The sequence below is a fragment of the Zootoca vivipara genome, chromosome 3 (assembly GCF_965207765.1).
Source record: "Zootoca vivipara chromosome 3, rZooViv2.hap1.1, whole genome shotgun sequence".
Lineage (NCBI taxonomy): Eukaryota > Metazoa > Chordata > Lepidosauria > Squamata > Lacertidae > Zootoca > Zootoca vivipara.
Window position 1 is genome coordinate 72,217,285 of NC_142586.1, and position 25,223 is coordinate 72,242,507.

General features: G+C 41.1%; 1 protein-coding gene across 1 annotated transcript in view; it reads right to left on the reverse strand.

The window, feature by feature from the left end:
* The window catches only part of LOC118081899 (polypeptide N-acetylgalactosaminyltransferase 2), a 67,614-nt gene that overhangs the window by 10,902 nt on the left and 31,489 nt on the right, over positions 1–25,223 (reverse strand). Inside the window, exons 3-12 of the mRNA XM_035108474.3 lie at positions 18,174–18,327; positions 15,830–15,928; positions 15,646–15,713; positions 14,754–14,819; positions 11,622–11,743; positions 8,873–8,960; positions 6,324–6,411; positions 3,590–3,693; positions 2,099–2,225; positions 813–905 (exon numbers count right to left, since the gene is read on the reverse strand). Of these exons, the coding sequence (XP_034964365.1) occupies positions 813–905; positions 2,099–2,225; positions 3,590–3,693; positions 6,324–6,411; positions 8,873–8,960; positions 11,622–11,743; positions 14,754–14,819; positions 15,646–15,713; positions 15,830–15,928; positions 18,174–18,327 (1,009 nt within the window). The remainder of the gene's footprint in view (positions 1–812; positions 906–2,098; positions 2,226–3,589; positions 3,694–6,323; positions 6,412–8,872; positions 8,961–11,621; positions 11,744–14,753; positions 14,820–15,645; positions 15,714–15,829; positions 15,929–18,173; positions 18,328–25,223) is intronic.

Below are 25,223 nucleotides of genomic sequence, written 5' to 3' on the forward strand. Positions count from 1 at the left end.
CAAGTCAGAAAGGATAGCAGTAAGGTGACCCCTTAGCTCCACATACATATCTGCCAACAAAGCTTCCTTTATTTGTTGTGAGAATGTCAGTGGTCAGCTGAAAGATAGGAGCCTGAGAAACAGTTGGTAGAGTGCTTCCAACAGGGATTTTATTGGGCTCAGAAGGCTGAATAGAGGGATGCAGGGGAGGAGGGAGGAGTTAAAAACCAACAACACAAAACCATAAATTGCCCGTCCTCAGAGGACCAGGGAGAATGCAAAACCTCTAAAAGGGAATGCTGCGAGTTGTCACACGGTATCCTCAAGCCCTCACTCTTGATAAGGAAAGGGGCAGTCACTAGTCTCAGTCATGATCACCGAGTGCTGCTAGGAGGCATTCCTAGATAATGAGAGCAATTGGCTTCACATCCATTTGCTGCTTCCCCTACAGAAGCCTCGATGGCTTTCCGGTTTTGTGTTGCTCTGCAGATTACCAGTTGGTTGGTGCCACCTGAGGCCGCAATTTCTGGCTAGCCAACTACCCCTTGAGCAGCAAGGAGGGGCCTGAGAAGCCAGGAAGCAAAGTTCCCTTAAGGGAGAGAGCTAGGTACAGAAAATTCTGGATTCTGGGAACTTCCCTCAAATCTTTCTTATCTCTGACCATAAGGTGGGACTGAAACCTTCACTGATGCCCTTCTCTGGAGACATGTGAAACTGTATTTCTATAGCCAATGATACTTTAAGCATTAACTTTATAGTATTTTAAATCCAGGCCACCTCCGAAAGGCAATCTCAAAAGGCATTAACAAGAGGAGAGGAGTAATTACACTTACTTGCCATAAGGTACATTTCTGGCTGAAGGCACTGCTGCATAATAGAAGTTTTTGTATTCATCCATCCAGACTTCTGCTGCTCTACGTGTATTTCTGGAAATATACCATAATAATGTTATATTATTTTTGCTCTTATTACTGTGGCAGGGTCCTCATTCCCTTGCTATCTGAGTACTGCAGATCCTTGAACATGAAAGATGCTGCAGGAACCAAATAATAGACAAGTTTCATTCTTTCCCTCCTTTAGGTCATGATCTTGCTCATAAAAATGAGGATCTTCCTTCTCCATTGACCAAGCGTTTGTAGAAAAACTGATTTCCGTGCCATTGTCAGTAAGATACATTTTGAGGTTAACATGTTCACAACTAGCACGGCATGTTCCTTTCCAATTTGTCTTTTTATTGCTCCCAGTAATATTGTTTGAGGATTCATTTTGATTTCATGTCCTACTGTACTTCCGATACACTTAGCATCTGATCAGTGCTGGCTAACCCAAGGACCTTGATACCAAACATGGGCATATGCGTACTCTTCCTCTTTTATACTAACAACTCTAACATATTCGGGTACATTTTGATTCCCAACTTTTTCTCGTTGTCATAGAAACAGGCTGAAATCCAAACATCTTTATTAATTCAATATGCATTGATTGATGCTCAATGGAATTTATTCAAAACCTTCTATTTTATCTTCACCTGCAATACAATAAATATTATTGGTGGAAGTACTTACACAAATATTTGGCAATATACTTTCATTTTTCTGCTGCCTTTCCTAACCATGAACATTGTAGCTAGGCCTAACAAGTCATGTTCAGCTTTGCTTTCTCTACACTGGCCTGAAATTACAGTAAATTTGAAAAGATTTGCTGTATCAGTGAGATCAACCCCTAAACCTTCTAACAACAATTAGGACTTGTCACACTTTCAATGGTTGGTTTGATCATCAATATTGGCAATATCGGAATTCCCTAAATTGATTTTGTTTCCCAGCACTTTTCTATAATATGGTTACTTTCTTCAACAACCTTATCGACCGATGTCATTGGTCTTTGAAGGAGAAAAACTATACCACCAGTGTAGCGCAGAATTGTTGCCCCATACCAGGGAATGTTTGCTAATGGTTAACGCATTTAGTTATTCTGACAGTAGTTTAAGGTGTATTAAGAGACTTTTTTTTAAAGCCTCAATAGCATCTTACTCTTTGATAAAGAGCTCTGCCAGCTAATTATAAGCTAATCATCTTTGGTTTCATTGGTTTACTTAAAGCAATCTCTTGACCGTTACCTTGCAAAAACAGTACCACTTCCTCCTGGGAAGGTATAAGGGTGTTGTTTTCGGAACACGTGGCCAACTCTGCTGCATGGGATTATTTCTAGGCTCCCTCCGCACTGCCAAACACGGAATGAAATCTCTGTCATTGGGAAACAAGCAATAGATAATAAAAAAGAAGAAGACAAGAATGCAGAAATAGTTAGTTCTCTGTTCCTCCAAACATTCCCACTGATACTGCAATGGGAGAGGGGCTGTGCATGCACACAAATGCGCAGGAATATCTGAATCAACATTTCCCATTTATTTTCTTCCTTTTGGTCTTTAATATGGATTTGTAGGCTATGGAAGCAGTGTGATTGCCTAGTCCTCTGAGGTTATTATCCCATGTTGCGTCAGTAATTTGTGCACACTGAAGCAACTTCACACTAGAAGAGCAAGTTTGAATGATAAGAAACACATCAATGTCATGGGGGTGGGACACATTTCTGCAAGAATCAAGCTTGTCTCTCCCACGTGGTTTCTATATTCTTATATACTGCAACAATGTAGATGGCAACCACTTCCCTCAGAATCAGTAAGAACAAAATTGCTACTTTTGTTCCAGTTCTTTCTACCCTCTGCTATTTTTATGTGCCCCTCATGTCAACACTTATGGCACACCTGCTACTTCACCTCTCAAATTCCCATTTTGGATCAGGTTAATGTACTCCCTTTCTTTCCTAAATACAGCAAACAGGACAAGCTTATGTCATCAGTACAAATTATTTAGAATGCTCACCCAGAGAAAGAAGTACTCTTTGTACTTACAATTAGGTAATTAAAAATGTTTAAATTCCAACATTCAATAGGCTACACCATGACTATGTGAACATTCGTATTTCTTGACTCTTACATTAACACCTTGAAATAAGGACCAATAACTAAAGTGCTAGCATGGGAGGGGGGGGGAATCAATATTTGATGGTGTAAGAGAGATATAAAATCACAATCCATCTTCGGCTAAGGTGCCAAGTGTCTACTAGGAATGATAATCAAAATTAATTAGCTCATCCCTCAAGTAACTACTTTACAATAGATTCCTTAAAGTATTCACAAGAAAATGAAACCCATGAACTGTGCTGTGTGTGCCCTACTTTAAGTTTTTAAAAGTGTGGAACGTTTTTAAAACCCTGCTAAATGACACACTTTTGCTACATTTTAATTAACACAGAATGGTGTTTTCAAATTATGCATGACTTGTTTAAAGACTAAAATCTCTTAAGTTTTTTTTCTGCTTCTCCCTTGTACAAAGAAGTCCCCTCAGCTTTTATTTTTCAACATAAAGCTCTAATTTTAGAATGCAGCCCTGTTGTGGCTGAATTTTTGCCAATAATCCACTTAAAGTATTAGCTGTCATTTTAACCCACTCCAGACAGTGAATTCAAGGCCATGAACTCACAAAAATTAGGTTACAGTATAATTTGCTTTTCTTCAAGAGAGAATTCTATGCAGAAAGATTCTTACCTAGATTTTCTCCACCCCATACATCCATCATCATATCATATTTTCCCAGCTCTTCAAAATAAAATTTGTCCATCACAAAGAGTCCGCCAGCTATCATTGGTGTTCTAAAGAAACAGGAGGGATAAAAGAGGGAAACTGAACATTGCATACTGGCACAGGATAATCGGATACGAAGACTCTTCAACAAAGCATTTTCTGTTCATACCTTAAATAGGCCATTTTGCTCAGTTCTAGCTATCTGCACATGCTACTGCTCTAAAACACGTTATCACATAACTAATGTGGTTAAGACTGATTCCTGGTTGACCATTTCTCAGATTTCTTGGAAGTAGATGTGGCTATTCCTAGAAATTGAAAAATGATATCTGCAAGCTTGTTCTGAAACTGACTGTAAATAGTCAGAAACTAGGATTCCTAGTTCAGATTATACAAGAAGCTGAAATTCAAACTGAAAATGAATTCTGCTACAGTCTTCCTTTGGACTGTGCACAGTGGGGGAGAAGCGTGCAAGTCCAAGGCTTGTTAAGGCTCCTTCCTGCTCCTGTATATTATCATAAATTAGTATGATGTGCCCTAGAGCAAGTTATAGCTTGAGATATGTGAAAATATAATTCTTTGCCCTCTGAAGTTCTTTAAGTATTTTACAAACCAACATACAAATCTATCCCATTTATCGATTTAAATTCAGGATAACGCGTATTCTGCTCAAAGCATTCTTTGCCTTAGATATGAGTTATGTACATTTGGTTATTCTGCTTCTTGTGTTCATGGGGAGGGATAAGAACTTCTGTGGCACAGAGATCCCACACCTCTGACCACTGGAATTGTAAGAGATCCCCTGCCAACTTTTAAGCATATCAATCATTCTGAAGGAAAAGAAATTTACATTAATTTAAAGTGACAGCAGATATCCCGTGAAACAGAGTTGTATGCAGAGAACAAATTTAGGACCTGCATGGAACACACACAGTGCAACAGTTCAAAACAGGGGTGGCTAACCGTTTCTTGGCCCAAGGATTCACCCTTGGCCAGCCCTCTGAAGGGTACATTCCATGGTGTGGCCAAAGTGGGTGTGGACAGCCTCTTGCTCTCTCGCACAATCCACACACCAACTCATGCAAACCACACACCCCAGAAGCTGCTCTCATTTCCCATGTAAAGTTCAGACTGCTGCCATTTTATTTCTGGTGGTGGGTGGGTGTGGGGCACTCAACCACACCAAGCTAAAAATGAATCCTGTTTTTGAAACTGAAAACAAAAACAAAACTAGCCAGTATCAGGCACATATTGAGATGGGAGGGGAGTCAAGCTGGGGAAACACCTTGCCTGGGGGTGGGGGTGGGAAAATCAAAGCAGCAATTACATGGACTGCACTTTGCATGCTCAACCTTTCCTTTTTTGGATTATTTTTTCCTTGATCCCAAGGAAATGCAAAGTGCAGCTGGGACCAGTCTCAGCAGCCTGGCTCCACCCTCATTCCAAACTTGCATCTTCTCTCCCTCCCTGCAGGCAGTGGGTGTGGAATGCAAGGGAAGGGGGAAGCTCCTCCTTAGAAGGCCAAGGGATGATGCGTTGAGTGGGTTACGTTTTGTTTGCTTCAGAGTGCTGCTCCCTTCTGGGAAGGGGCTGACAAAGGAAGCGGAAAGGAAGGGAAGGATGCACCACCTGCAATCCATCACAAGATCATAGCAAATCTCTGTTTTTGAGCTATATCAGAACCATATCTGCTCATCCTTCCCAGCAAGGGACTTCAGCTACTCTAGGGAAGAGAGATATGTCTTCATTCATTAGGCATTGGCACAAAGGATGCTAAGCATTGCAGAAGCTCCCTTAAAGAGGAAGGAGCTCTTAATAAAGGAAGTGGCAGCTGCCTCTTGCAGTGACTGTACAAAGGAAATTCAGCCCTGCCAAACAACAAAACACAAACAGCCAAACACCCATGGAACACAGTTTCAGAAGAAGAAGAAGAAGAAGAAGAAGAAGAAGAAGAAGAAGAAGAAGAAGAAGAAGAAGAAGAAGAAGAAGAAGAAGAAGAAGAAGAAGAAGAAGAAGAAGAAGAAGAAGAAGCTGCAAAAATTGAAGGGGTCCCCAAAGACCCACCAGAAACCCTTCTAGGAGGCCAGAGATTGCCCACTGGTTAGCCATCTTTGGTTTAGAAGTTAATAGTTTAAAAGTTCGATAGTAATAAGAATCAAACTGTGTACACAATAATAATTTGTATGCTCACTTTATGCTATTTGGGTAGAGCAGCAACTTATGAATTAAATTAGTAAGCTATCCGTTTTGTGAGACCACTACTGTTTAAGGAGTCTTGTATTAACTCATTTTCTACGTGGCTTTCTTGGTATGTTGTGCACAACAGAAAATCACTAAGGTTCATAAAACAGTTTTCAATTTCTCCTTCCTTGCGGGCAGTTCAACCTCACCTTAAATGTAAGGTTATACCTTTTATGTTTTCCAATGGTAAGTCTCAGATGACTCAATATCACTACCACAGCAAAGTTCTGGTATTTAATACACAGTTAGCAATATTTGACTTCAAGTACCAGCCTGCCATATTTCAAGTCGAGACTTTAATTTGCAAGAGTTTCCTCCTGCGTTTAGAGTTTGTGATGTGCAAAATAATTCAAGAGCAGTCTGCCAAGCATAACCTGGGGAGATGGTAACTCAAAGTTGCACTTACTAAGAACCACAACATTGTTTTGTGAGGGGAAGGGTGGTGGCAGGAACATACTTTATGGGAGCAACTGGGTTTCCTTGCCGTGCTCTTCTTTGCTCAGGTGTCATGTAATCCCACTTGAATACCAAATTCCAATCAAAGCCTAAAAGGCAGTGCGGAGGTGGGGAGGGAAAAGAGAAAGTTACAATAGTGCAGATCGGATATTACAACATTTTCTTTCTTTTAGCTTTTGGACCCATGGTTTGAAGGAGCCGTGTTTAAAACAGACCAAAGTTTTGCTTCAAACTATGGTTTCTCATTTGCATGTAATGACAAGCAAGGGTTCTAAAGTTAAATTAAACAGTGTGGAAGTCTTGCTGTGCACGAGAATGAAAGAACAGGAAGAATGCATGTGATTTCCAGCTCATTCACAAACATGGAACCACGTGTGATTTGTAAACCGCGCTAAGGGCTTACAACGAATGCATCTTTTGGGATTGTTTGTTTCCTCTCTGCTGATGCAGAGAGGAAAGTGTTTTGAATTAATCAGGGACTGTGTTGTTTTGCTGCAACAAAGGACAATGAGCAAGCCAAGAACAAATAATGGCTACAAACTGAGGTAACAATTCCAGGTTAAGATGTAGTGTTATACAGAGGTCCTGGCTTGTCTGTTCCTCCCTGTGTGCACTTAAGAGGGCCAAAGTGACCAAGATCAGAGCCCATTACTCGGATCCACTGGCTGGGCTAGGGGAAATAAGAATGAAATTAAGGCTGCTTTCCCCTGTGCATTTCTTCACTTACTAACGCTAAATTAGGACAATAGTTGTGAGACGTAAATTATTCCGACTGCTCTGCAAAAACAGTCAGAAATAGCTTGCAACCATAACTACTGGAGTTATGGTTAGTAGCTTGCAAATAGCTTGCAACTACTAACCAAAACTCCAGTGCCACATGTGCAGAGACCAGCTGCTAGCTGTTACAGAAATTCTGCTGACATGGAGCTTACAGACAAGCTTCTACTAACGAAGAATCAGTGATTACAGTGTAGGACTAGGATTGTGAAGACCCAAGCTGAAATCCCCAGACTGACCTTGGGCCAGCCACACACTCTCAACCTAGCCTACTGCAAAGGGTTGTTGTGAAGTTAATAGGGAGGGGAAGAACCATGTTCTTCAACTTGTTCTCCTGGGTGGAAAAGCACAATTTAAATGTAATACAGGAGAGACAGATATTCTTGTTACCCCAGATGGTTGCAACAAGGAATATTCTGCATGTGCCACAAGTGCGATTTATAATCCTTTTGTAATTGCTGGATATCTGACCCTTAAAAAGTTAGACAATTATGCATTTCCAAATTTTCCTTTGATGAAGAATTATTTTATTTTCCCCAGAAGGAAAGCGGCATACTTTTGGAATATGTATTTCCCAGGTCATACCTAAACACCGTCCAGAAGCATTTAAATAATTCTTCTGTAATTTGAGGCTTTGTACAAGAAGCCATTTTATTTCCCTAAGGCTAAGGGACTCTGCTTATCTTGCTAGACTATACACAAGGGGACTGGAAATTGGTTAGAAGTGTCAGAATAATTCACTGAATTTCAGTCGAAAATGAAGTCCAATGGTAAAATGTGCATAATAGGCTAATTAGTTTGATAGCAGAAGCAAAATGAGACTCAACTGTTTCTTCTACATATGTATACATGCACCGTTCCTTATTCATATGCCCTCCTCTGCTTAGCAAATCTGTAGGCTATCAGAAGCAATATACCAATTAAGATACAAGCTCAACTTACTTGCATTGTACTGTACTGAGATCCTTCATCTGAAAAGCATTTTGCATACTAATTTTACACAGCACGAATTGTAGTGTTGTGATCACTAGAATGCTTTTTCAAATAGCGATACATTAGGGGGCACAGAATGCTCTTAATCCAAATAGTAGAATAAATCCAACTGCTTCCCAGCTATTACTGAGCCAGAAGTGGTATGCACGAGAACAGGCATTAGGGGGCTCTTCTGGAGCACGAATGAAAAACAGAGCGCAAGATATCTTGAAGGGCTGGTAGGATTAAGGAAAGTAATCTGACATGAACGCATCAGCCCAATTTGATCAGACAAGTTCCACCGTAAGATAACTGTTTCAGGTTTACAGAAGCCCTCTTACAGAAGCATGGGGATATACTGAACAGTCTGCTTGTTCTTCTTGTTTATTCAACTAACAGAGAGAAAGTAATAGCAAAAGAACTACTGTAGGCATCGTATATTCTGTTTCTATGCATGCTATTCTGGCATATATGGACTTAAATTTGAGGTAGAAACATACCACTTTATATCCCCATCTGTTTTCATGGCTTAAGTACAGCCTTACATTTTTGTGAAGTCATTATAAAGATCTGCCGTTTCTATCAGATTTTTCAATTCAGAAAGTAGCATTGCATTTTTTAAAAAAATAAAAAACCTAACTTTAAAGGTATTCATTCAAAACTATGCCATAGAAGACCTGATTCAACAAGAACACCACAACTCTTTTTACGATTTCAGCCATGTGTTATGTGTTGAGATGCTTTGATGTGTTCACATTTAGGGGTACTGGGAAGTTCCTATATTCCAGAGAAGGTACATACCTCCTTTTAAATCAGCCGATGCTCCAACATACTGGAAGTTGTCCATATTAATCACATCAATTATAGGAGACACAACTCGGGTCTTGTCCTAAAATAAATTATTTGGAGGGGGGGTGGAATCAGTATAAAATATTAGAGATTGAAGGTCATTAAAACTTTTTGAAATGGATGGAAATTGTCACAAAATCCATACAAAGGCAATCTACTTTTCTGATTATCCCTCCCTTGAAATGTATTTGCTAGAAAATATTTCGCTATAATTAAGTTTTCCTTATGTCCTCAAGCCCCCATTGTTCATTCTATACTTCATTTATGTGAAAAATAGACCTGGATACTGAAGGCACTATTCACATGGCAAGCAACAGTAATTTGTGCAGGCCTGGCCCTGCAATAGTTTCAAAGCTGAACTCTATAGCACCTGCCATCAAAGTCATAAATTTATTGGTATCCTATCTTTCCTATAAGAATTGTTTAACCTCTAATGCATCTGTTGGAGGGAGATTAGGCAGATGAGTTGATCAAGAACCCTCAAGTGAGCCTTGGATCTGAGCAGGGATTTGAACATGATTTCCCCCCACATGCAAGGCCAATAATCCAGCTGGTAGGAGGATCACGAGGATCTGGGGAAGGGTGAGGGCAACACAGTGGGATGGCACCAAATAAAATGGGTCAGGAGACAAGGAAAGGAACAGTCCAACCTGTTTGGGTGTGTTCAGGAAAGTGGTGGGGGGCTAATTATGGAACCCTACAGCTATTTATCAATAAAATGAGTGCCAGGGAGGTTAGAAGGCAACCAAGAGGAACCCCCAGGTAGCTGTGGGGCATAGGGAGACCTGTGAGAAAGAGTGGGGGCTTATTCCCCTGTGTCTAGGCTGTGCATGATCGCCAAGCAGGCAAGAAAAAGCAAGGAAGTGCTAAAGATCCTGTGTACGACTCACACAACTATTCACTTCTGCCTCTATCTTCTCTGCCCTCCATTACTTGCTTTGATTCCTATGACCTGCCTCTTTCTTCTTTGCTCCATGGCCCCCTTCCCTCTGCTTCCATTGAGTCCTTGTCCCTTTTCCTTACTTGCCTCTCTAACCTATCTCTTTCTGCATTTTTCAGCTTGGTCTTCAGTTCTCCCCCTTCGCTTGCTCCCCCAAGAACCAGTAGAGCCAAGAACTAGCACAGTTATAAGTCTTAATGGTAAAAATGCAGGTCTTGAGGCAAGCGAGCAGCTTCACCCACCAGCTCCCTCACCTTCGTGTTTATCTCTGTTCATCCTCCTCTCCTGCTCTCTTTGTGATAGCACACATGTGCACTTTTTCTTTCCTGTTTTTTATAAAGATGTTTTGTACTTGTGCATACCTCGGGGCTCCACCCTCCCAGAGTCTCCCAATACCCCCCTCTTGAGTATGGTAGTGCTGTTTTGGCTACATAAGCAATGTCCCTTGAAGACTGAAAATAGTTGTAATGAGTATTACAACAAGATTATGCTTACTCTATTGTACTGTCTATCATACACTCTGCTTTTTCCCCCAAGGGGTTTAATTATTATTAAAAAGTGTGGCATGTACTGTAACAACTTCCTGGTGAGTACAGGCACCTATTTCTCTAGAAAAAAAGCACAGCCGATGCTACTATAAAAGTACAGTGGTACCTCGGTTTTCGAACGTCTCCATTGATGAACATTTCGGAACTCGAACACTGTAAAGCTGGAAGTAAATGCTTTGGTTTTTGAACTCACCTCGGAAGTCTAACAGGAAACGCGGCTTCCGTATTGAGTTTTCCATATTGAGATTTCCATTTTGAGGCTTCCATTTTGAGTTTTCGGTTTTCGAATGTTCGGAACTCGAACATTGGAACGGATTACATTGGAACATTGGAACGGATTACGTTCGGAAAACTGAGGTACCACCGTATAATGTTTGCCGGTATCATTGCCAGTTATTAAGTAAACCATTTCCAAACTGTCGGTAACAATAGCTGATTATAATATTAAAATTTCCTGAAGTTCAAAATAACACCAAACAGAAGTGACAAAACTTGCCTGCTGTTAAAATAATCAGCTTTACAATAATGCGTAACACAAAGGAATTTGACTAGATTTTATTGGAAAGAACCTCCAAACCCTTGTTCACTGGTTGCCTATTCTGCAATTTTCCAAGTCTTATGGTATGCTTCTTGATATGGGTTAAGCGTGTATCCCAAGTGTAACTATGCTATAGTAATATGGCACTGTGATACGACCACTGTTTTCAAACACTTTTCTAAAACCTAACAGAATTGAGGTCAAATCAATTGTTGGCTGACATGTCAACTATTGTTAGGGTTAATTGTGTGTCCTACTAAACTAAGAACTAGCCTCAGGAATTCTTTATTTAAAATCAATGATTATTTACAAACAATTCTGCTCTAATCATGTGTGGGGCAAAATGTACAAATCTTCCTGCCTGAAATACTACTTTTTCAAATTTTGTTTCATTCATTTATTTGGTTCATTTACAGACCACCCTTCATTGAGTTAGGATTGCACGGTCGTTCACAACACAGTAAAAAAAAAAACCCGCTATCCATGGATGAAATCAGGAGTTCACAACTCTTTGTATCAAATTGGCATGTTAGTTAGTACACTGGGAATTATTTTGGAAGAGCAGTTTGAAATGAGATGCAGATTGAAAACAGCCACTACAAATGATTTTAAGCACCACAGAATTCAAACAAAACAGTGTTTATGGATCAATAGTCTATGCTCCTCATAACAAACCTCAGCTACTCTCTCTAGAAGAGGCTCCAGCCAGTGCTCGTTGCATTCACAATGACTATCCAAGAACGTCAGTACTTTCGCCTGTGCTGCATCTGCCCCTCGGACTCGAGAGCGCATCAAACCTGAAAATCAAGACCACATATTATCCAATTTCTTTTCTTTCTTTTTTTTGTTGCTCACTATTCCATCAGTTTAACAATTCAGTTAAAAAAAATCAGACTACTAACAAAGGCAAAACAATTGAGTTTACTTATCATCCTGCTACACTTATACCTTCTACAACATCTAGCAGTGGCTGTTGTTGGGTGACAGGACAGTGAACTAGACAGCCCATTAGACCTAATCCTAATAAACTCCTCTCGTGACTAATACAATCACACCCGGCTTCCCTATTATCACGTTACTGAGATTCACAACTGCCTGAAGCAAGAATCTGGTGCGCTTGTGGATGGACTTGCGCTAGTATTCCAAACCGGCCCAACATCCTCCCACAACCTAACCACCGCGCGTATCCAGAAGTTGCAGCGGAATGAGGGAAATCTCCCCTCTTCACATCATGGTGCCTGAAAATCTGGAGTGCCGCTGTAGCAAGTTCCTAAGCACTAAGGACATTATGAAACATAATTTTCCCAGCATCCCTGGTACCTGGGATGTTGCTGCAGCAGCTGCATTCTAAATTCCAAGCACCATGGAGGAAAAAGGGCATCTCCCTTCTTCCACGCCGTTATCATTGCTCCTGAAGTGGAACGCTGCAGTCGCAATAATAAGGGGACCATGGGGGGAAGAATATGAGAATCAGAGTGTGCTGTACTTCCAGGGATGTCAACAGGAGCACAGCATAGCCCCAACTGAGCTCTGAATTAACATAATTATTAGTTTGCTTGGGGGAAACAGCTCTGTCTGCTGAGTCCAGCTCTAAACAAACCTAAAGTGAAATGTTGCCCATCACTACTTTACTTGGAAGCACTAACACAGGCTAATGTTTATGAGGAGGAAGGGGGAAACTTTCAGCAAACACATAAGCCTTGATATCTTACAGTGTTTCCATTTTTACATTCATCCAAAGTGTGTGATAGATAGCCTTGCAAGCATCACACAGAAGTTGTGCATCGCAGTTTGAATTTTTAATTTGCTTATTTCTCTCTACAACATATTGTGCTTTGTTCATCTAATAAGCTACCCTTATAAAGACTGAAAAGACTACAAACATCCATGATGTGTAGTAATTAGGTGTAATCACACATTCTAGTGCAATCCTCATTACTTTCTACCTCTAATTCTTATGTGCTAAGCAGTCCCTCTCTGCTATAAAACTGATAATAGGAAGAACATTTTAGAATAATTTACGCTGAGATATTCACAACCTTAACCCTCTTCACGCCTCTGGGAGCAACACTACTAATGAGCTGTTCAGATCGTATAGACCACACAATTTAAACAAAACCAATGGGATGTTTTGTAAATTAACTCCCGTTTAAATCATTTTTTAATGTCTTTTGGTAGCATAAGGTCATGATAACTAAACAAGGAAGGTATCTGGGATAAATAACAGTCACATTATTAACAGATAACCACCAGTTCTCTAGGTCAAAATGATGCTCCTGTTTTAGAAATAGAGAATAGACTGCAGGAAAAAACACTGCAGTAAGAAATAAAGGAAAACTTAGAAAAGGCAAATTATATAATTTAAAATTACTTGCACATTGCATGTTCAACAAATCTCTTCAAAAACACTCTCCTGGAGGTACTACCTCTTGACCTTTTCAACTCCCTCCCCCCTTTTCGTTTCATTTGCCCAGTGGGAAACTTTTCTTCTGATCATATTCTCCTGATTTTTTTAAAAAATACTGCTCTCTCAGAGATGTTTTTTTATGATCCAATAGCAGTACTGAAAGCTGACTATCTCCTTACATTAGCAGCTATTATAATTTTTATGAGCGAACCCAACAACACAGTGCCTTAACCCACCTTCCACTACCCAGTGGTCTGAATATCTGGCCACTCTTTCTGCCTTTGAACTGTCTTATAATAGTCAATGTTGCATTTGGGCGTATACTGATCTATACATTTGTCACGATCAATATAATAATTTTACTGTTAAGATCAGTTGACTATACGTCTCTCTTTCTCTCCATATTTGCAAATATCTGTTAATAATATAGTAGTAATCAATCATCATATCCAGCTCATAATGACAGGTTATTGATTTTATTACTCTGTTTCTCAATGGCCGCAAACTAAGGTTTTGTATATTTTTGGCTAGCTTATAATAAAATGGTTACAGATCGCTTCTGCGCATCCGCGCGACACGGAACCCGGATGTAAGCACTTCTGGGTCCACGCGGCGTTCGCAAACCAATCGATCGCAAACTGCAGCAATCGTAAACCGAGTTACCACTGTAAAAAATTATTATTATTATTATTATTATTATTATTATTATTATTATTATTATTATTATTATTACAAAGCATGGTCTAGCCATCTACAGAGAACAAAGTAACATTGTCTTTGAAAGTTTCCATTCTACTGGAATGCTGCTGAAGGTTTTATTGCTGCTGGTATTACAAATTACAATTTTTTTATTTTCTGACAATACATGTTACAACACCCACAAGGCAAGATTCAATAATCATCTCCTACCATTATGGAAGAAAATACAAACATCAATTCATATATTTTTGAATGCTTAACTACTTGCACTTTACAATCTTTTGCAGAGATCTAGGAAGCCAGGGATTCTAACTGCTTGTAACTTAGTCAGTAGTTTTTCATAAAGAGCACCGACGATGCGGTTCAACTGAACAGTCAAGTCTTTCTAACTTATGGCAGTAGAGCAAAGCAATTAGACCACCAGCTTTCCACACTTGACTTCTAAAGCCTCTATATAGTCAGGAAGCTGTTGATTTAGGAAGGGCTCCAGGCCTCCAGTACTGTGAAATGAGAGCATTTATAAAGTGAGCCAGAAGACAGAATAATAAAAGACTATCAAATTAAACAGCAGCCTCTTCTGCTCTATTCAGCACATTTCATTTCTTCCACATACCATACCTGCAACATGTTTTTCCTATTAACAAAAGTAATTCTGCTTGGAATTTTTCACATTTTTCCCAGTCTCAAAACAAAATGCTCACCTTCCCGGCGATCATTTCGAAGTATCCGCACTTTCTCAATTTTACCAAGGAGCGCACCATCCTCAGCTGAGGAAAAAGGCATTATTGGTTAATCATTTGTTCATACTGGCTCAAGAAACAGATGGGGAGAGTAACAGTCAAAGACCTACAACTATCCAGGTTTTGGAGCTAAGAAATACCTGATAACTTCTTTTCTGGGGCAAACTTGCTTTACAGGACTATGAGCATGGGTAAAAAATTCAGCTGAATACTACTTGAAAGATGTTTTTAAATGTTCTGCTTTTATATTGTGTTTTTGAAAGTGTTTTTATTGTATGATTATCACCTTTTAAAGATACACTGCTGTGATATGTTGTGCGATTTACAGGTATATAAATATCTCTATAAATAAACAGATACAGTAGATGGAAACTCAGTGCAAGCAACTAGATAGATCAATTGCTTGTGGTCACAAGTCAAACTGCTGTATTAGCAGCACTAAAGTGACCTCCCTGGGGTGCAAGCCTAGGCAGTGTGTATGGAGGTCCTGGGCTGTCCAGACAATAAGACCCGCAGCCCCTCAGCCTTGTTGCTGTGGTCTAAAGGAAAGCAGAGCAACATGCTTGGCACCAGCTTGGCTGCAGGAGTTGCTGGAAGGAGGCATACAAGGTGCCATCCAGCCGCCTTAGGGACACCACTCCGGATTTGTGCCAGGGTGTTAGCCTTTTCTACACCCCCAGAGGTGCACCCCATTGTCTCTCAAGACAGATAGATGCCAACAACAAGCTATTTCATTCATGACATCATAAAGAAAGTGTTAGCTTAGGTTGCTACAGACTAGGCAGGACCCCGACAAATATGTGCCAACCACAACCAAAGAGAAATCCACTAGAGGTTCTGTATGAGTACTCACGATCATTACTGTAGTCATCTACAAGTATGATTTCCTTGATAAGATGTGATGGGCTTTTCTTGAGAACACTAAAAAAAAGAGGAATCAATGAATCTCATTTAATAAAATTTCAGTTCATGTTATCAGCATATATCACCACATTAGAGCAGTTCCTTGAAGATGAAAAAATTATTCTCAGAAATACCTGACAACTGTTCGAAGCAAAGCCGATCGTGCCTCATTGTGAAAGGTGATTACCACACTGGTAGCTGGCAAGTCTATTCGCCACTGCTTCCGTTGACACCTTTACAGAAATACAAAGCATTTCAAGCATTTAGACCTCTTTTCTTTAGCAGCGCCACCTAAGCAGAGATGCTTACTGAAAGATTCACAGCAGGCATCCATATTATATCTTGTAGGAGAGGAGCAATGGCAGAAAAGTCTGATAAGCAATTGCTGCTGTAGAAAATACAGTGGTACCTCGGGTTACAGTCACCTCGGGCTAGACACTTCAGGTTACAGACTCCACTAACCCGGATGTAGTACCTCGGGTTAAGAACTTTACCTCAGGATGAGAACAGAAATCATGCACTGGCGGCGCAGCGGCAGCAGGAGGCCCTATTAGCTAAAGTGGTACCTCAGGTTAAGACAAGTTCCGGGTTAAGAATGGACCTCTGGAACGAATTAAGTTCTTAACCCGAGGTACCCTGTAAACTGCAATTCTGTACGCTAAAATGAGCTCAGAAACAGTGTTAAAGATTGGGATTTGAAAGATTTGGTTTATGCGGGGGGGGGGGAGAGAGAGATCAACTGGTGAGAGTTCTGGGGCTGTTCTGTATGGGCATGACTAGATGACCCTCAGGGTCCCTTCCAACTCTACAATTCTATGTTTCTATGTGTGTGGTATTCTGAGTGCTGCTGACATTTGAGTACATGGCACGGAGTACCAATTGTCATATAGGCCTCTGTAGAAATGTTATCCTTATGTTGCAAGACTTGTGTTTTTGAAGCGTTCCCTTGCATAGTTGCAAGGTCTACTTCTGTTCCTAGGCACAATGTAGAGGATACCAACTTTTGTAACCACTCAAAACTCCCACATCATCTCTGCCCACTTCTTCTTCTTCTTCTTCTTCTTCTTCTTCTTCTTCTTCTTCTTCTTCTTCTTCTTCTTCTTCTTCTTCTTCTTCTTCTTCTTCTTCTTCTTCTTCTTCTTCTTCTTCTTCTTCTTCTTCTTCTTTATATGCTGCCCATCTGACTGGGTTGCCCCAGCCACTCTGAGTGGCTTCTAGCAAACTTCAGTGAAACATCACACAAAAAAAGCATCCCTATACAGGGCTGCCTTCAGCTGTCTTCCAAAAGTCAGATAGTTGTTTATTTTCTTGACATCTGCTGGGAAGGCATTCCACAAGGTGGGTACCATTACCAAGATCCATGCTGCACCAAGATTTATCATTTCTGTGCGAGGTGGCATTTTGGCAAGGCAGACTCTTATTAGATTGAAGACCTTTGAAAGCGGACGCTCATCCTATATGGCTCAGACAGTCCTCAACAGTGGATAAGTCAAGCTGAGAGTCATCTGCACAACGGTATCCCATTAAAACTAGTTGTCAAACTGAAAAAGTATAATAATCACAAAATGCTTGTAGCTTAAGAGCAGTGTGGTGCACAAGTTATGTTTAAATCAATTCTTACCAATGATAGCAGAAAATTGTGTCTAAAGCAATTCATTTGATCAGCTTTAATAGTCCAAGCTGAATATAGGCCTTCTAAAGTGAATCAAATCCTCAAAATATTTAAAGGGTCCATATAAAATTAAGCTGCTTAAAAGTCTCGCTGGCAATATGACTGAAAAGCCTTGTTAATCCTTTGTTTATTCCACTCCAGAATTAATCGGGGCAGGTAGCCTTCATGAATTTCTAGGCCTCTTTTAAACACATGACACAGGAAGGAAAGAATATATAAATGTTTTTTCTCCATGCATAGCAGGGCAGGTACTTTTATCTTCAGTCTATTTTATACATTCCAGTAGACCCTCAAGTATTTTAAAGCTTCTGTCTGAATAGAGGCCAATCCTTACATTATATTATGAAAAGCTTGAACACTGAAATATCACATTTAGAACTAGAGGCGGCCACATTTCCACTGGCTTCATCCTTTGTAAATATCTGAAAGACTACAATTTTAGTGAGGGGGCTATAAGAAACCATTAACTTGGAAATAAGGGGCTGACTTTGTTTTGCCAACTTGTAAGGGAGTTTACCTTGGATATTAAGCCACATGACAAATAGGCAGAGCTTTGGAAGACAAACTGATGCCATGCAAAATAAATAAATAAATAAATAAACAAGGTAGCAACACTGAACCTAGTTAATCAATGATCCCACCAAAAGAGCCAAGCCTTAGTTGGCTTAGTTGAGGTAGAAAACAAGTGTCTATATGATTTCAGATGGCCTCCTATGAATGAATGTGTTCCACTTTAAAAAGGTTAATGGTGGGCGGAGGCAAAGTTACTTAAAGGAAGCCAATATATACAGCAAATTGGTACTTACTGATCATGTCTAGTATCTGGTACACTTCTGTCCATGCGCAGCTTATCACTTTCCACTTGATTAAACTTATTACGGGCATACGGGTCTTGGCCAGCTTTGACCATGGTGACTCCAACATAAGCTTCCTGGTCAAAATCTTGCCACCTAACTTTCCCTAAGAAAAGGAAATCCTGGTGTTAACAGATTCAAACACAAAATGCTGGTTTTGTAAAGACAATACATTTAACAGAGAAGCACAGTAAAAATTTCTAAATACTCAGAAATGCGGGTTACATCTTTCCTTCAAACTCAACAGGTCCCCCCCCCCTCCAGTCACACACTGGCCATATTTGGATTATCAAATTTTGGTTAAACGAGCCAAGATATGCAAACGTTTCAGGCACATATATGCAGCCACTTGCTTGCCCCTTTGTTCACTCACTCTTGCACAAGCCACCCCAAAAGCCCCAGTTAACCACAGCTTCCTATTTTATCCAAAGTAAGAACTTAGTGGCTTCCAAAGAAGTCAGAATATGAAACATAATTTAAGTTGGCTTCCGTACACTGGCATGTTCGGATATAACAGAAAGTTGGGTTAACTGCAGCATTCCGGCTTGTTTCTTTATTCATTCACATGAAAGGAAAAACAAAATGGCTGCATATGGGTGCCTGAAGCTCATGCAGATCCTGGCTTTGAGACTCCAAACATGGCTAAAGAGTCTTCCATGCCAGCCCTATCAATAGCATTTTCTTACAAGGTTCTGCAAGTACCATGCACTTTGTTGTAGAATAACAACTGTGCACCAGCTGCTCAGATTTAAAACCTAATGCAGAACTTGTGAAAAACTTAAAAGCGGGACAAAACTACATGTTGCATTAAATGCATTAAGGAAGTTAAAATGACAAAAAAATTAAACTAACTCAGCTGGGGCTGGCCCTGCCATTAGGCATAGTGAGGGGACTGTCTTAGACAGCAGATGCAGAGTGTTGTAAGACAGGCCTGTATGTACCCACATGTCTAGCTCTATACAGTGGAACCTCTATTTACGGACGTAATCAGTTCCGGAAGTCCGTCCGTAGGTCGATCCGGGTCGCTGGTAGAAGTGCCATTGTGCGGAGGCGCATTTGGCGGTAGCGTGCTCTTGCACACGTGGAGATGGCGGCGGCAGCTGCTTCTGCGCGTGCACAAACAGCAGAAGCCACTTCTGCACGTATCACAGCAAACCCGGTATTCCGGGTTTGCAGCGGTCGCAATTTGGATCAGGCCCAAGTAGAGGCGGTCGTAAGTAGAGGTTCCACTGTACTCCCTTAAGCTAGCCTGCTGCCCTCAGGTGTAGTGGACACTGCTGTGTCCCCAGTTAAGATTCAGTGGTCTGTCTAATCTGCTTCTGTGCATGAAATGCACTTTTATGGAATGTACTTTTATATCAGTAAACCACCTTGTGATCCTCAGACGAAGAGCTGTATTGAAATAAATTTAAATAAAAAGAATGGAAAGCGCCATCTGGTCATTCTCTCAGGCAGCAAGCATTTTGGTCTGGTTCTGAACTGCAACACAGCCTAATCGGGACGGTGACAGACCAAGAGGAAGAGGTTTAAGGGTTTGCTCCTGCTTGATGCAAGTCACATTCCCCAAGCTGCAGTGACAAACAGCAGTTCAAGAGGGAGACTGTGAGCCTGGTGTGTTCATGTATGCATTCGTGGGGGTTATGTTTTCCCTAATACTGTGACAGCTGTAATTCCTCTCCTCCCTCAGCAGTGGCCATTCATGCTTGAAAACCCAGTCGCTTTAAATGCAATTAGGCTTTTAACATAATGTGTATTTTGGACCTTAAAAGGGTTCTTTACCCCGGCGACTCTGCTTACTTTTCTTTCTTGCTTTGGTGATCACTCATAGCCAAGTAAGATTGTTTTCCATGAACACGGTCTTAACAGTGAGTCCGTAAGTGACTGTGGAGGCTATTGACTTGTCCACAAACCACTGGAGATGAAGTAATATGATTTAAATCCAGCTAAGCCAGGTGACCCTGATGGGACTAAATCTGCTTAGATCCAACAACTCTAGCCTTACAAGTTAATGAACTGAATGTGAGTAGGTGCAGCAAAGCATCATAAACCACTGATAAACCTACATATGATCTCTCCCTCCCCACCCGTCTCTCTCTGCAATGCATTATCATAAAAAATGCATACGCATAAATGATATGAAGCACAAGTAAGGGTAAACTGTCTCCATTTCAGTTTGGCTCAGATACACCTGGTCAACAGATACACATGAACTACTGAATTTAACAGGATCTATTGGGGTTCAAGTCACCTAAGTTACACATAGCACTTAAAGATGCTTCAAATGCATACGGTGTTAAAAGAGGCTTGTGTTGCGATCCCTTTGAACTCTGAAAGATTTCTAGATCTTGCGTTAACTCCACTATTCTAACATTCCAGAAGAATAAGAAATGTGCTAAGGCTTAAGCCACTTTGCAGCTATTCCTTATTTCAGCATTTGTACCCTGCTTTTCCTTCCAAAAAGGAAGCTCAAATAAGCAGCGCCTGATTAAGGGCGAGTCCTACACCAGAGAGGCTGGCAGAATGTTCCTGTTCAGCCCAAAGTGAATTGTGGCTATGACTGAATAATACTGAGTCTCCTGATGCCCGGAGGCAAAGCTGGCAAAGCAATGCATCAATCATGGTACAATGCAAAACAGGGTGTGTGTGTGTGTGTGTGTGTGTGTGTGTGTGTGTGGAGTGGGGAATGAAATGGAAGTTCCAGTATTACACCACAGTAGTTCTCTGTTAACAGTTATGCAATCGAATCCAGCACTTGCATTCAGACTTGGCATGCGCCTGATAAGATTACAGGAAGAATCCATCCTAAAATAGGTTGTATCATATGACAAGGCAAAAGAGGCTTAATTTCTCATTAAATACCAGTTTAAATAGAAGTTAGCATGGGACCTCAAACCACCAACAGGTCCAGAATTGGGGGGAGTTGTGGCCTTCACTTTTTTATGGAGACATTAAATATTAGTAACATTTCATTATTATTATATTAATAATATTTCTGAAAGATAAGAGTGCAAGAACATAAGGGGAGCCCTGTTGGATCAGGCTAGTGGCCCATCTGTTCTCACAGGGGCCAGCCAGATGCCTGTGGAAATCACACAAGCGGGACCTGGGGGCAACTGTTACTTGTAAAGCCTGTGTGCGCTCTGAAGTGCATCCACTGATGAATTCCATAATCAAAAAAAATGTATCAGTATTCCACAAAACGTAGCATTAGCTTCATGCATAATTCAGTTTACAAGTTATAGCACGCATCATGATAGACCTGCTTTAAGGAAGCTCTGCTGTCAATGAAACATTTAAGAACTTAACTTTAAATATGCAATCCTTACAATTGTTAATAGCAACGAAGCTATTTATAACATGAACTAGGTAATGTGCCGTTTTATTACACAATCAGTGAGACCAGTATTTGTTTTCTACTCCTCCATTGCACTTTTTTTAAGAGGTTACAGCAATGCAGATAAACACGATAGAATAAATTTGAAATACTCTGCTTAACGGTGACATTTCTTCAATATAAGCACACTGCAAAACACACAAACTCAATCTCAAGAAATATGTTTGACTTCCAGAGCACATCTTCTGAGTGCAAAATGACATTTGCATTTCAAAGTAAAATTTGATTTAGGGAGCATTTATCCTTTTGCCACCTCAGAGCAAATTACTTAGCAGCACCTCTATCAAGCAAGTTTTGTTTTAAATGTCTTTCTTGGACTTTTGGGCCAGGAATCTGGATCCTTCATGGAACCCAATGCCATTGTAACCCTAAAAACACTCCTTTATTTTATTTTGGAGGCCATTAGGGGGTTGTTTTGTTAAGCTGAAAACATTAGCAGGCAAGAAGTGGCCTGAAAAACAGATAGGCCATTTACTTGAAATACTTTTAAAAATATACAATACTGTACATACTTGACATCGACTTGCATACCAATTTGTACATTTAAAGACATTTAGTTTATATGCAACACACTGCAATAAACTCTCTCATCAATGTTAACATAGCAACATGAACTATTGTTTCACCTTGGATTTGGAGTCCTTCCACAACTGCTATGGATGTGAACTCAGCAAGAATGAGAATGTAACTACAGTTCTTATACAAGAGGGAGCTACATTCAGTCACAGTGCTTCAGGCACAAAGCATCTAGTTAACTGTGCCTAAGGAGACTCAAAGCCTTGATTCATCCCTGAATTCAGGTTGACAGATTCAAAAAGAATTTGGGTCAGTTTTTGCTGGTTGCTGTTTATGTCAGCAAGGTGACACTATAAACACTGGAGAGAAAAGGAAGCATATTTGCTTATTTTGGAGAGTATACTGCTGGAGGGACCTGGTAAGAGATAACGAAGTGTTTCAGAAACCTACATTAACTCTGGGTTGCATTCAAATGTGTCCTTCCCCCTGGATGAGAGAGTATTTGATCCAGTGGAGACTTCCATAACTAGATGGGGTACAATCTTTGCTGGTTCTCCAAATCAGCTCTTTGCCCCCAAAATTTGCTTCGGAGTCAGAAGACCAATAGGTAGCAATGTGGGAAGGGGTGCAGGAGAAAGGGGGAATCTGCAGAAGTCACATCTTCCCCCTTTCTACTCAGCTCAAGCCTCTGCTAGGTCAAACTAGTGTTGTATCAGCAGAAGAACATTGCTGGATGCAAGTCTACCTTCACCTCATTGCTAATGTCATACTTTGCTCCCATCTAGTCCTTTCCCAACATTTCAGAACATGGATCAGGCAGCCTGTCTCATATTAGACATCATCAGAAAACAGATTCAGAAGTGACAGGCCACCAATAAGGTACTCAGTGCAAAGCAGTACTGATAACATTCTTCGGTAATAGGATAGGATGTAAATGGAGGAGCCAGTACTGGGAAAGTAGCCAAAGAGGAAATCTTAGTTATAAAGGGTGCTTAGATTTATTCAACCTTTGTTAGTCTCAACTTTAGTTTTATTAATATTTATCATGGCTAAAATTAAAAGATTAAAGCATATTAATTACTACTTTATTAAAAAGGTCAACTGCAAGCCTTTCATTACAAAGTGCATGGTCATAAAATTTTGGTACACTTTTAAAATGATAGTAGCATTTGCAGGCTGGGACACATTAATTCACAAACTGCATATAAATCTTTCTTTAAGTTGAGTGTCAAAAGGGAAGCTCAGGTTTTTACGTCCTGCATAAGCCGGCACTACTAAATTCAGTGAGCTATAATCCTCATACTTTATTAACAGCAGTGAGGTCATCAAGTTTAGCAGGATTCAGAAAATTCTGTTTAGAATTTCAAAACACAGAACATCTGTTTACCTTTTAAAACTTAATGGCTTGCAAAAGCCCATATTCTTTTCCTACTGGTTTGTGATCTTAAAAGATGAACCTAGCACACATAACTATCAATAGACTAAAGCCATTCCGACTGGACATTCCAGTTCAGTCACAGAGGGGACAAAGGGGCACAATAATGCTTATTGCTTCAATGCCCGGGGTCAGATTTATAGGCCAAAGTGAACATAGGAAGAGAGATGAAGGACGCTCCAAGAAACTATCACCAGGTTAGTAGTAGGCATGAGTGTTTTCTATCAAAGGCTCTGCCAGAGAGATTATTTGCAGCTAACAGAAGTGCTGCCCAAGTGTCATTCTAACAACTTGATAGCCTACAGTAGGATCTGGTGGACATGCAGTTATCATTCTTATGCATGCCCATTCAACAGGGTTACTAGTCAGATAACACAGGTGTCACTTTAAACCCTTGGTAGAAGAGTAATGGGTTGGATGAAGTGATAATGAACAAAGCTCTGCTCAGGATATGGGCCTTCCCTGCCTCCATCTCATTGCAGTCCCAGTACTCTCTGACAAAGCCATTGCTAAGAGTCACAAAATGTGGGGCTATGGCAAGAAGGGGTAATTGGGATACAAGATAGAAATGCCTTCCGCTTGCCTAGGGAGCAGTCTGGATCCAAACCTATATGTTAAAGTGGATTAATAAGCTAGAAATAGTGCAGCAATTAATATAAAACTGCCAGGAAATAATGTGCTAAGCAGACAGCACTTTGTACTTTAGTGTGCACTGACTAGGAAAAAACAATATCAAAATATGGCCTGCTTATCTAGAATAAAAATTTCTCGGAAGAGGAACATCCAGATACATTTTCTAAGAAATTCTCTTTGTGAGGTCCCCCTAAACTATAAGTGAAATATCACCCCCCAAACCTTTTTTTGTTTTTGCTGCCCATGAATAACATGGAGAATTTCAGGCACAACTGTGGGTTTAGTTTTAATACTAATTCTAATTTATTTAAAAGGGAGCAATAAGCTGGGCTTCTATTCCTTCTGGTCTTCCTTTTTAAATCCATAGCTCAAACTGCTGGTGAAGGAAACAATACAGTCCCCCACTCATGGCCGTAGGCAGGGGGGCAGGAGGGGGCAATTGCCCCCCCTAGAAGCAGGGCCACTGGCCAGCCTGCCCCGCTGCCCGCCCGGTGCCGTCTCCCTTCTCCCTGGCTGGCTGTGGAGCGGGCGGAGGGAAAGCCAGGCAACCGCTTTGCGCGGCTCTGGGACTTTCCCTCCACCTGCCCCGGCGATTGCAGAAGGGGAGGGGGGATCGGAGCAGCCCGATTTCGGGCTGATCCTGGCTCCCCCTCGCCCCTGCCGATCGCAGAGGGGGAGAAGGGAGTCGGAGCAGCCCGATTTCGGGCTGATCCTGGCTCCCCCTCGCGCCTGCCGATCGCGATAGGGGAGGAGGGAGTCGGAGCAGCCCGAAATCGGGCTGATCCTGGCTCCCCCTCGCGCCTGCCGATCGCGATGGGGGAGGAGGGAGTCGGAGCAGCCCGAAATCGGGCTGATCCTGGCTCCCCCTCGCGCCTGCCGATCGCGATGGGGGGGAGGGAGTCGGAGCAGCCCGAAATCGGGCTGATCCTTGCTCCCCCTCGCGCCTGCCGATCGCGATGGGGGAGGAGGGAAAGCTGGCAAGGGAAAAGGGAGCTTTCCTTGCCCCGCTGTGGCCCCTCCCCTG